General features: G+C 37.1%; 1 protein-coding gene across 1 annotated transcript; it reads right to left on the bottom strand.

Annotated features, from left to right (window-relative positions):
• Nucleotides 1-3,463: 3,463 nt before the first annotated feature.
• Nucleotides 3,464-11,536, bottom strand: LOC147516540 (S-adenosyl-L-methionine-dependent methyltransferases superfamily protein). Its single transcript, XM_086589094.1, has 3 exons — nt 10,773-11,536; nt 4,173-4,417; nt 3,464-4,060 (listed from the first exon to the last, which is right to left on the bottom strand). Exons 1-3 carry the CDS (start codon nt 11,219-11,221, stop codon nt 3,816-3,818), a joined length of 939 nt encoding a protein of 312 aa, XP_086445220.1. The 5' UTR covers nt 11,222-11,536; the 3' UTR covers nt 3,464-3,815.
• Between the last annotated feature and the right edge of the window lie 1,674 nt (nt 11,537-13,210).

Genomic DNA, 13,210 nt, shown 5'->3' with positions numbered 1-13,210 from the left:
ATCCTGTTTTTTTCAGTATAAGGAAATCGCGTTTTGAGGGTATCGGTGGATTGGGTTTTTTGTGAGGAGTCAAACCGCGGGTTTTAAATTGGAGATAGGTTGGTGGGTTGTGGTGGTCAGCTGGTGGAAGTTTTGGTGAGGAAGGAGATGAACAGTGCATTTCGATTTGGGCTTGGGCCAAATCGGGGTGGGCTTATATGTTTTAACTTTTGGATTTTCAAATTTTGATTTAAGTTTAGACTATGGGCTTTAGGCTTTGGGCTTTTTGGGTTAGAGGAGTTTGGGGTTGGTTGATTGCTATTGACCCTTGGCAGGTCGACTTTGACTTTGACCAGAGTTGAATTTTGATCAGGGTTGACTTTGACCAATTGACCTAATTTGACTTTTTAACTCGGATTATAATTTGGGTTATTAGGATAGGTCTAAGACTATTAGCATGCTTGGCTTTAGGCTAAGACCGTTATATATACGTGTGTATGTGTATTAACTACTATGTGATATTTTCGTCTTTTATGATATACAACGTTATGACACTTAGACATCAATCTATTTAATAACGCGTAAACCAAAGATATGTGAATCAAGATATTCTTTCGTTCTCTGAAATAATATATGCAATAAAATCCAATAATGCGTAAACAAAATTACCACCTCTTTTAGAACTCTCTACGCCTCAAATTTTGGAATTTAGTTTTATGACTGTTGATGTCATATATTAGGTGGGCATTTATTGAATGTGCCATAAATGGCCCGTTAGCGTTATATAGGGGTATTCATTGAATGTGCCATGAATGACCCGATTGTTTGGATTTGCCTTTCTAGAGGAACTAAAGGTATTAAGCCTTGCGGGTTAGTTGTATTCTTTGATTATGCGAGTGTTTGGGTTTACTTTTGAATACATAATATAATATCTACATATGTTATATAGAAGTTCTAACTTTCTTTTGTAGGAGGGTAGGACTTAATAACATTTTGTGCAAGGACGCGGTCCTACCCTTTATACTGAAATGGATGGATATCGGTAAAGTTTTAATTCAATGATTTAGATATTAAAACGAGTTATTAGAATGAGTTAATATAATGGAAGTTTTGCTTGGGAAGAAACTATGCGGTTGAAATGACTGGAACTACCGTCTTTCAAGTGAAATGATTAAGTTATGGGAAAATATAACGTGATTGTTTGGATAATTAAAGTATGATAATGTTTATATGTGGTTAGTCTACTCATACCAAAGAAATTCCATTTTGTCGACCCATGTTTGCTTTGTTTTGGCAACATGGGTGTGTTCTTAGGGAACATAGGTGGAAGGCGGATGGAACCGTGGTGTGTGATTTGGATTCTTGCCCGAGCAACCGGGAGGTTATTTTATTAGGTCCGATCTTTTGGAAGTATGTAATAATGTAGTTTTCTTTTCATATGACATGAAAAATAATCTGATGTTGAAGACCAAGTATTCTTAGAGTGGTTTGATGTTTTATTGGGACGGAAGATAGACTTTTTTATAAAGTAATAAAGAGAATTTTGGAGATTATTTTTGTTGTTAAGATTTTTTATGATGTGGGTTTTTGGTTTTGATATGTGTTGTATCCACCCCGTCATAGCCTGGGTTTTTAGACAATTGAACCAAGTGATGTTTGAGATATTTATATTTCAAATATTCATTTTTTTTAATTGTTTAGAAATTCGGGCTGTAACAAAACCCTAGTAATAATCCCACAACTTTTACTAGTAAGATATCCCGGCCTCCACTCCATGAACAGTACTCCATTTAGATACCTGTGAACATTCTTTTCCACAACAATTACTGAATGAAAGTCCAAAGGACATTAAACTTAATAATTATGTAAAAGGATCAGTAACATGACGTTAGGCCTGTAAATACACAAAATGCGTACATAATTTGTAATGAGGTTTTCCTAATCGGCTAATCCACTAGTCTTGACAAAATGTATTTGTCAGACTTATGGAGGCTCTAGGCAGAGAATGTCGCTTCTCCTCGAATTTAGCCAGCGCCTTCTTTTTACAATACGTCCATACCCTTTTTGTGGTGACCATAGTACAAAATATCAGGATATGGGTATTTATCGATATTCAATTTCTGATATGTATCGTGGATATATCCCTCTCTTTGGAGATATTTGACATTGTTTCACATGCAAATATCGTGGATATTTCTTGATATATTATGATACATTATTTATATTTATTTGAAATATAATGGTAAATATTAAATAAAATTGTTATATATACAAAATATCACCAAATATAGCAAAATATCACAAAATATCTCCAAATATTACAAATATCACAAATATTATCGAAATATCACTGATATTTACAGTCGTATATATCTCTAAACATATCGTGATATTTATATATCTTTTTCTGAAATATAGATAGATATTTCCATATATCGCGATATAATATTTTCTACTCTGGTGGTGACAGTGACACTCTCCAAGACCTTTGCATTCTTGAGTATGATTCCAAGAAACTTGAGTTCGATCATTCGCAGATCCTTCCAGCATAGAGGTTGTCAAACATTCCTATACAAAACTCTTTCCAATTCTCCTCCTCCATATTTCGCTGGTCGTAGTTAGAACAAAAGTAATAATTATTTTGGGATAATGAAATACATAAAGGAAGAATTTTTTTTGGATTTTTAATGCTTCATATCTAAATGAAATGAGAAAAACATTCTTCAGCATGACATTTAAATGCAGTGCAAACATTCTAATTGTTAGTATCTCAGGGAGGGACTTAAATGTCTATCTCAAGTTACTGATCCTGTCCATCACAACATTCTTCAGCATCTTTTTCATTGTTTTCTTAAATGTCATGTATTAGGAATTTCCTTTAGCCTATACTCTTTTAGTTTTTTAAAGTATGTAGGACTAATTCTATCGCCTTGGTTATATAAGGCTTGACTTGTGCAAATTACCAACACAATAATTAACTCTTCATCTTATCGAGGTGGGAAACAACGCATCTAGACTCAAGTGAACCAAAATCAACCAAAAAAAACAAGCACCTTGGAAATAAATGGCAACACTGCAATGTTAAAGATTAACAAGAAACAACAATTTCAAAACATTAGCAAGTACCAGTAGTCTCATCATAGGAAGACTGGAAGACAAATTCGTTAACTCAAAAATCTGAACAATTTCAATAGACAGATGTCAAATTAACTTTTCAAGACCTTTGGTATTAGACCAGCTTAGTTTTGCAAGTACCTCCAAGATGTGCCAGGGGACTAACCTAGCCAACAAAAATAAATAAATAAAAAATAAGGGACTAGAATAATAAAAAGAATGATCATAAATGTACAGTGCAGAAAATTCTCACAAGATACATTAAATCAATCAGTGGCGATATATTGCCAATTTCCTGCCAGCAATAGGTATAAACTCAAAGAACAAAGAACATATTCTGTTTCTAAAACTACAGATCTAGCCAATAATGTTGTCACTAAACCAATTCTTAAGATTTTTTTTGTAATATGCTCGGAAGGCCTTGAACATAATATGATAATTACACTCAACAAAAGCAAAAATGTTATGCTAGGTAGATTGTTACATCCAAAAAACAGTACGACTGAAACCAATTTGCAAACTTGTTCTGCAAATAACAGGGTAGTCTCTCTGGGCCAAAAAGAAAAACACGAGACTCTAACGGACACAATCAAATTCTTTTATCAGTTGACCCTTCAGACTTTGGAATGACCATATGCTTCTTGTGTTCCTCCACTAACAAAGCAAACCAGTAACAGGAGGTCCAAGTGGTCGTCTTGAGGTGGGGGAATGTTGCTTTTCAGCTATCGGAGGCATTTGAGTCTTGCAAAAGTCAAATAGCCTGTATGACCTCTGGCCTCAGCACACGGCCTAGCCATGACTGCAGGAGAACTACATTTGTTGTTTCTTCCATTGCTAACTTCCTCAGACACATGCCTCCTTTTACAAGGGAGAGATCCAATAGGACCACCACTGTCACTTACAGTGAAGTCTGTCTTTCCCTCTCGAACTTCGTAACTGCGGAGTAGCACCTCGAAAGTCCTTATATCTACACATAAGCACACCAATAATGCCTCAGCTTCAGGGTTTCATGTTCTTTAGTACACAGAACACAATGGTTATACATATGAAGCTTTAATGAAAAGGAAATAAAAACTTACCGGTAAAGTTTGTTTTAAGAGTCTCGCAAGAGCGTTGTACTTGCTCAATGCAAGGTGAAAAGGAGCATAGTACACCATCTGGCTTCAACATTTTCCCAGCAGAGGGTATGGCCAGCCAAGGTTGAGGGAGGTCAAGGAAGACTGAATCTGCAGCTCCACAGAACTCCTCAGGGAATCCCTCACCCTGAATATCCCTGACTCCCACAGTAACTAAGCTGCTCAATCCTATCTTCTCAAAATCCTCCCTAAATTGGAAAGGGGAACACAATTTTATAAACATGCATAAGACGACAGTATAAAAATTGCAGTTGCAAGGTGGTTCAAGTGATAAATGTTTTTTTTTTATGTAAATACATACTTCTATCAACTTTGCCAAATCTAACCTTATTACATATCACTACACCACTTTGAAAGCAAAAATGGAAATTTCACATCAACTTCGAAGTCCATGGAGTTAACAATGTTACACAGGAAATGTGCTTATGCGCTGATAAATTCCTACTACAAAATCATGGCTTGAAGTGCAGAGACATTATCATCAGATCACTGCACCTATCTTCAATCGGAAGAGCTACTCTATCCCAAGACAACCAAACTCTCTTCTTATTCAAGAAAAAAAAAAAAAAAAAAAAAAATCAACAAAAATTCTTTCTAAGCTTCGTAAAACTGACTTAGGGATTACCAAGTCAGAAAGGAGATGAACTGGCATAGAGGCTAGCACATGTCTGAGTAAAATTAAACGGGCACCTTGAGAAAGCAATTTGTTTTTCCAACCTGCTAATTTGTGTTGAACCTTTTCCATCAGCTTGTGAAAGTAATTAAGAAAGTTTCTGTCTACCAGAGTAAATTGAAGTCCCTAAATAAGTAAAAGGAAAGGAAAATAACTGATCAGAATACCACTAGCTGCTTGGCCAATGGTCGATCTTGGAGGTGGAGCCTTATGATGCAAAAAACAAGCACTTTTGTTTTTGTTAAGAAGTTGACCATAACATTTTTCATATTCCTCCAAAAGCTTCATCAAACCTCCATAACATTAGATTCATCCACTGAGAAAAATCACAACATCATCTGCATAAAAAGGATGAGTAATAGGATTACAACTACTTTTAGTAGTGTACCACCCAATCATTCTTTTATTGAACCTGTCAGTTAAGGCCCTACTGAGAACTTCTTCACTCAAGATAAAAAGTAATGGAGACAACAGATCGCCTTGCCGCAGACCTCTCGATGATTTAAAAAATCCTTGTAGAACCACTGAGTACCAAGGGATCTCCACACAATTTGAAATAAGTTGCATAACATTGTCAGCAAACCCAAACTTCTGTAGAACCCGTCGAAGAAAACCCCAATCGACGCAATCGTAAGCCTTAGTAATGTCCAGTTTAATAACTATGTTGCTGCCCCTAACCTTCTTCCTTGGTAATTCTTGCATCAATTCTTGAGTTAAGAAATACTATTACTGATATCATTCCCTTTGACAAATGCCCCTTGCTCTCTAGAAACCAGTTTGGGAAGGATCTTACTCAACCAATTAGTTAAAATCCTTCTAACCATTTTGTAAGCAACTGAACATAACTGATCGATCGGTAGTCAGTCACCAAAACCAACAGGAACATCAACCCTAGGAGTCATGACAATAAAGGATGACGCATAAAAATTAGCTAAAGGTTTCCCTTCAAGAAATTCAATGGATGCCCTCCATATATCATGTGCTACAATGTTCCAACAACCCTAAAAAACGCTGAAGAAATTCCATCTGGACCCAGTGAACAATCTTTTGGAATGCTAAAGACTGATCCTTTCACTTCATTGATTGTCAGAGGGGCCAAAATAGAACTGTTGTCGGCATCAGTAACAAGACTTGGGATACATTCAAACAAAGTAGGGTTCTCCTCCGCCTCAGTAAAGCATAATAAACTTTCATAGTAAGGAATTGCAGCTGTGTGAATTTGAGCAACATTGGAAGTTATTGTCCCATCAGGCAACTGAAAATTCTGGATCATTGAGTTGCTTCTCTTGGCCTTTACTGAAGCATGAAAGAACTTGGTATTTGATTGCCTGTCTTGCAGGCGTTGCAGCCATTTCACATTAGATTTTTGCAGCCAATAAAGTTCCTCTTGTAAGAGAACTTGTTCACGCTCAATCTTTACATTCTTTAGTTCCTCAGCCAGGGATACATCCCATCTATCTTGAAGCGAGTCTTCCAAAGATGTAGTAATTCTATCTTCCAAACAGTGAATATTTTGAAAAATATTTCCAAACACCAATTTAATCCATCCTTTGAGAACTGATTTCAATGTCTTAATCTTTAAAGTCAGACTTGTCATACCATCACCCAGATTGCCTTGCAACCAAACTGCTCTGTCAAAATTAAAAAATTCAGACTGCTCGATCCACATCCTTTGGAAACAAAACGGTCGAGGGCCAGCATAACCTAACTATCCAAAGGAAAGTAATAAAGGGCAATGATCCGATGCCTTCCTTCAGTTCCTTGCCAAATGATCTATCTTCATCAATGGAAAACGAGTAAGCCATCCCGAGTTCATAAAAACTCTATCCAACCTAGCCCAGATACGCCTACCACCACCCCTTTCATTGCACCAAGTAAACTTTAAACCCTGAAAAGGAATTTCGAGCAAGCCACATTCATTGATACCTACTTTCAAAATCTTGCACAGCACCATGACTACTAGGCAGACCCCCTAGGCCCTACTTTCTCAGAGGCAGACCTGACAACATTAAAACCACCTACTATGCACCCAACCATCTCTTTCAATATCTGCAATTTCTTTCATTTCATCCCATAAAGGTCTACGCTGATCAAGTAAACATTTTGCATACACCACAGAAAGAATTGCTGAAGGAGCACCCGCCACGTTAATCATACAAGAGATAATCTGATTAGTTCTTCCAAAGAGAGACAAATTAACTGGATCCCTCCAAAAAATCCAGACTTTGCCATCAATATTGCCATTATGCAGAAAATTTTGGAAATCAATTTTTCTAGCAATATCACCGGCATCATCATGATGAATAAAAGGTTCCAAAATAGCTACAATCTTCACTGAGTCCATGCTAACAATACTTTTCAAGTATCTCAGTGTTTTTCTATTTTTTTATCCCTCTTGCACTCCATACAAGTGTTTTACAATCCATAAATAAAATCAGGATTTTGAGCAGTTGGCTTGGCCAAATGACCTCTTGTGGAAGGAGCATCCGCCCTCTTTAGAGTGTTTTTTTTTTTTTCGCTTTCTTCATCACAGCAATTGTTGGATTCTCATTTTACGTCACATAACCCTTATCCATTTCCTCTAAATCAGTAGGGCCTGAACTGTAATTATCACTGGACATTGCATCTGAACTATGAATGTTTTCAGCACCATCATTACCCGAATAGAATGCACTATTTATCCTGCCAGCATCTCCATTATTACTATTAGCAATCTGCGCTTGATTTTCTAGTTCTTAGGAAATAGCTTCCTCATTTGTCACATTGTGTAAATTTGCAATTTGTACCCAAGATTCCACAATGTTACTGATACATGCATCTCTAGTAGTCTGCTCTTTATCCTGCCTTTCACTACTTTCATTAACTTCCGACAACTTAGAAGAACTGTGCTGTGAAAGATTGTCAGCATTCTCATTTAATGAGTCCATGACAGCATCATTAACTTGTGTTTCCATAACCACGTTTGCTGTGAGATCCACCATGCCGATATCATTAACCTCCATCACTTTCCACATTACTGTCCACCCTATTTCCACATATACTCTTGAGTTATTGTCATTAACATTATTATTGCTCGGCAAAATGGGATTCATATCACGATCAGTTAAGGCTTGGAAAGCATTGCTAATAGGAATACCATTAGGTGCAGTATTATTCGGATTCTCAATTCCATTGCCCATGCAACTGCACCTATTAAATCCCAGACTTCGTTTGTGGGCGCTTCCTTGTTAACACTGTCATCACGAACACCACCATTATCACAAACACAACCATTAGTATTCTTTTCCCTACGAGGATGCCTCTTGAACAGTTCTGTGTTGCCGTTCAACCCTCTTATTCAACTGAACTTGTTCAACTCCCCCTTCTATACCATTTTGAGTATTCAATTGAACGGGATTGAGCTTTCGGAAAGTACTCTCGTCATGACCCTGTAAAGTGCAATGCTTGAAGAATAGAGGAAGGTTTTCCTACTCCACCTTCTTCCATCTACCAGCGACTGTTGGCCTACCCAACCAAACCTTATCAGGAAGTGCTTTTGTAAGATCAACTTCTACACACACCCTATCCCTACTTGGATTTGTCATTGTTGTTGTAGCATTATCAACTCTTAGATATGTTCCAATAGAACTAGTGATGCTCTTCAAAAAAACCTGGTAGAAACATATGGAATGGCAAATGCTTCATCTGAATCCATACTGGAGCAAAAATGGGGTGGTTCAAAAGATGGAGACCACCTAAAAATCTTATAGTAGAAACCCTTGATCTTTTCAGATTCATGAGACAAGGTTTTAATAACATCAGATTTTGAATTAAATTTCAACATTATTGTGTCTTGGGTCAACAATGCCAACAACCACTCCCGATTGTAAACCCCGAGTATTTGACAAGAGATCTCTAATTTCCTTAACAGATGGCCTTTTTCCATTAGAGAGCTTCATGATCAATGTTTTATCGAAGACATGTTTCGCCCTAGCAGGATATCCCTCTTTGAGAAAAAGGAGAGAAGGATATAGCAGGATATCGCTCTTTGGTTTCAAACCTCGGTTCCACAAGGAAATCATCAAGAGAAGGAGCAGCTGCACCTCGCACAGCAGCGGCAAAAGAGGGTCTGGAGGGTTGTCTGAGGCTCACCGGAGCCCCTCCAAGCTCAGTCGAGGCTGCCAGAGCAGCCATAAGAATGTACAAAGGCAAGGGTTCGCCTTACTGTAGCAATCGCTTTTTTTAATCGCCCTCCTATTTCTTCAGACCTATGTTACATGGACACACCATATTTCAAAAATAATCTGTGTCGGATACGTATCCACGTGTCCATATCGGACACACACAGACACATATTGTGTGATATACCTTAGTTTTTGATATTTCGCCGTGTCAGACACTCTGTATCCGTGTCAGATATGGACACATGTGTCCATGTCAATGTAACTTAGCTTCAGACCCATTTATGACTAAAGTATACTTCTGTATCTTAACCACAATACTTGATAATGAAGATTGGCAATTATGACATGACAACTCCATATTTTATACAGAGGCAATGCATTTTGATTCGCCAGAATCATACTTAAACTTGAATAGCTATAAAATCATTATAACACAATTGCTTCAGCATCAAATCTATATTTCATACACGCAGTAAACAAGTTCTACTAGATTTTGTGCAAGATCTTGTCACCAATCACGCTCTTCAAATCAAGCTTGTGCCCTCTAAAGACCAGCTGGCTGGATTGAAGAACCCCTCCTAATTCAGTTACAAGTCACTGGGTTTGTTAGAGTTTGTTGAGTCGGTTATGATTCTGTTATAACAGTTGTGTCTTTGAAACCCTTGTCTAGAAAAGGGTATCTGAACATATGTAATTTCAGTAAATTTGTTTCCCCTCCTTAAAGTCAAACTCCCACTACAACCATGAAATTTACCTTATCAATTATCCTAACAAACTCCACAACTTAGCCCCGACTCAAAACATCGCGTTACAGCAAACAATTTTGATCAAATTAATTGATATATTTGTCAACCAATTACATCAACTATATATACATGGACAGATAGCATATTAATTCAAAAAATAAAGCTACCACAACCTTAAAAAAACCGATTAGCTATAAATCCATACTTGAAGATCAGTAAGAACAAGAGCCACAGAAAAAGCTTTAGTAAGTGGAGAACGACCATCACTAGTCAAAGGCAAGGCTTGTAAAACAGGAATGGACAATTTAAGTGCCTTAAAAAGTAGACGAGACGAACTAGTCGAAACCATATTCATCCTTTCTGACAACTCATTAAAAACTCCAACTAATTCCACTACCATTTTTCCTCCTGGTTGTTCTAATGAAGTGGCTTTCACAGTTGCTTGAATGCCACGAAACCTCAGTTTGTTGGTATGAAGAGAGGGATGGAATGTTTTTTAAGTGGTAAAGTAGTTGAGTGTGTGGAGAAAGGGTTGTTGTTTTGGAGATTTGTTGAAGTGAAGAGAAGACATGATGATGATGATGAGTAGTTTTGAGCTCCATGATGAAAACTGGTTTGTTTGGTTTAAGATCTTGAGTAGACGTTATTTTTGAGATGTATGATTGGCTGTTAGATTTCCATGTTTTGCAGAAATACGACATTATCATTTTGTAGTTGGATATCCAACAAAAGGCCGAGATACATCATTGTCTTCTCTTCTCCAGCTCTTCCAACTCAAATCTGAGGGTGTGTTTGACTTACAGGAATATGATTCGTGAGAATTGTTCCAACCCTCATTTATAGGCTAAAATCATATTGACAATTATACAACATGTGGAGCTCTTAATAAATAAGAAATAGAGTAATCAAAATCACAAAGCATACAACAATGAACAATGATAGAAACATATTGACACCTTACCTAGCCGATGCAGCTCTTTGTTCATGAAAATCAAAAGTATAAACATGACCAGTCGGGGAAACAGCTCTAGCCAAAGAAGTAGTAAGTGAACCACTACCAGTCCCAGATTCAAGAAGCACACAACCAGGGACAACTTCCAAGAAGGAAACCACAAAACTAATATCAGCAATGTACAAAATCTGTGTCCTATGACTTAAAACCAGTGTCCACAACTCTGGCGTTGGAGCTAATAAGTAAATAAATCCACCTTTGTTACTTAACACTTTGGACCCATATGTTTTCCCTATCCAGTCACCATGTTTAAATACCCCGAACCTGTTTTGTAACTCTGAACCCTCACTTACTTTAATTGCTTTCATTGTATCGTGCCGTTCGTATACTATGATTACATCCCCATTCGCTATCTTCCGTTGGGATGATATCATTCTCGTGCCGTCTATAGATAACATTCTTTTTTATGTTACACAAAACCCTGAATGCCCGGGGCAAGAGAAGAGCTTTTGGGTTTATTTCGCCTTTTTCGAGTCCATAGACGATATCGCTTGAAATCAGGTCAATCAGAACCATATATCAGCGCCAGTTGTTTTGATATTTCACTGCCCATGCTGTGTTTCGAGGGTTTGTGTCGTCCGTATCTATTTAGCAGTTAGAAATTGAAACAAATTTTCAAGTATTGGGTATGACAAATTTGACTCTCGAGTGAGACTTACTAGGAGGGCATGTTAAATGGGTGCAACTTCAGTAATTTAGCATTTATAGCATACAAGCCAAATTTGGTATGCCAGACCGTTTCAATAAGCGTTTTTTGGCCGGGTTAATTCAAGAAGACAGACGGCACAATTTATGTCGTCCGTGTGTCACTAAGATCATTTTCAATGCAAGCACCAACTTGTTACCTCCACATAGGCACCACATAAGACTATTTCTCATCATAATTACGGTCTTGGTGAGAAACTATTAGGGATTGTCTAATGCAAAAATTACTTTAAAATTCCGACGGAATGTTTTATTCCGTTTAAATATAAAAAATAAAAAAATATCGAAAAAAAAACACGCCCGACGAAATGAAACATCCTGTCAAAAAATCGAAAAAACACCCGATACAGAATGAAAAATTCCATCCAAAGATCACAAGTCGGTAACTACATCCCCATTGTAACTTAGTGAAAAACTATTCCCTCTTGTCACCCTTGCATTTCGCAATTGTTTTTGGCTGGTAAGGGTGACAAGTTGCTATTTCTTCTCAAAGTTGCTTGCATGGAATGCTCTAAAGTGAATAGTTATAGACAGCAAAACTCTGTCGAGGTGTGTTACAATTCCGTCTTTTGGAACCTAATTTTAGGAGCTACTCGACAAGGCACAAATTTAGGGGCTATTTGTTTTTTTGGGTTAAGTTATAAGAGGGTCTTATAAGATCATGTGTTATAAGAGGGTCTTATAAAGTGGTTTATTTTTCATTTTAAGTTCCTCTTACAAGTACTTGTAAAAATAGAAAAAACAAATATATGACATCTTATAGATGGTTATTTGACAAATATAACCCTACTTTACATCACATTTAACTTGAATAGATTAATTTGAAACAAGCGTATAGTTTGATTTTCAATTTCAAATCAATTTTGATAATTAGAATATCGATTTTAGAAAACTACCTTAATTGGCGGTGGTGGTAGTGGTCTTAATAACACAGTGGTGGTAGTAGTGGAGGTGATAATATTGGTCTTAATAGCACGGTGGTGATGGTGGTAGTAGTAGTAGAAGTGGTGGATGTTTTAATAGCACGGTGGCGGCGGTGGTGATAGTCTTAATAGTACTGTGGTGGTGGTAGTAGAGGTGATGATATTGGTCTTAATAGAACGGTGGTAGTAATGGTGGTGGTAGTAGTAGTAGAAGTTGTGGTGGTTTTAATAGCACGGTGGTGGTGGTAGTGATAGTAGTAGTAGAAGCGGTGGATATCTTAATAACACAGTGGCGGTGGTGGTGATAGTCTTAATAGTGCGGTGGTTGTAACGCCCGTATTTAAAATATGTAATTATTTATTAATTAATTTATTTATTTATTTATATAAAATTTGTTGGATTGGATTTAGGATATGTGGGCCTGATTTCTGGGCCCGAGTCTATGTTGGGCTTGGGTTTCAAACCCAAGTATATAATCACATTGTTCTAGAGAATAGGGTTTGAGATAATAAAATAATAAAAATGGAGGCAGAGATAAAAGCTGGATTGCTGGAGGGTGGAGCGTGACGATTCGGACTACGAGGGATTCGTGGAGTTGTTAATAAATGTGAGTAGCTATTTTTGCTATTTCACCGAATCTATAGTTTTCCGTGTACATTTTTCTATGTCTAAGGTTTCGGCCTATTGATACTGCTCATTATCATGTTTTATTCGACGTCGTGACTGTCGTATTATTAAACTTCGTTAAATATCGGATTT

This window comes from Coptis chinensis, chromosome 2 (assembly GCF_015680905.1).
Source record: "Coptis chinensis isolate HL-2020 chromosome 2, ASM1568090v1, whole genome shotgun sequence".
Taxonomy (NCBI): domain Eukaryota; kingdom Viridiplantae; phylum Streptophyta; class Magnoliopsida; order Ranunculales; family Ranunculaceae; genus Coptis; species Coptis chinensis.
The sequence above is the reverse complement of the archived record's forward strand: the minus strand, read 5'-3'. Positions and strand labels throughout refer to the sequence as shown.

Excerpts from the sequence above, each read along its gene's own strand:
- LOC147516540 (XM_086589094.1), bottom strand. The coding sequence starts at position 11,221 with ATGTTATCTATAGACGGCACGAGAATGATATCATCCCAACGGAAGATA. Across the intron at positions 4,418-10,772 it reads CAAAGAGCTGCATCGGCTAG|GGAGGATTTTGAGAAGATAG; the intron begins GTAAGGTGTCAA and ends TTTCCAATTTAG. Across the intron at positions 4,061-4,172 it reads TCTTAAAACAAACTTTACCG|ATATAAGGACTTTCGAGGTG; the intron begins GTAAGTTTTTAT and ends GCTTATGTGTAG.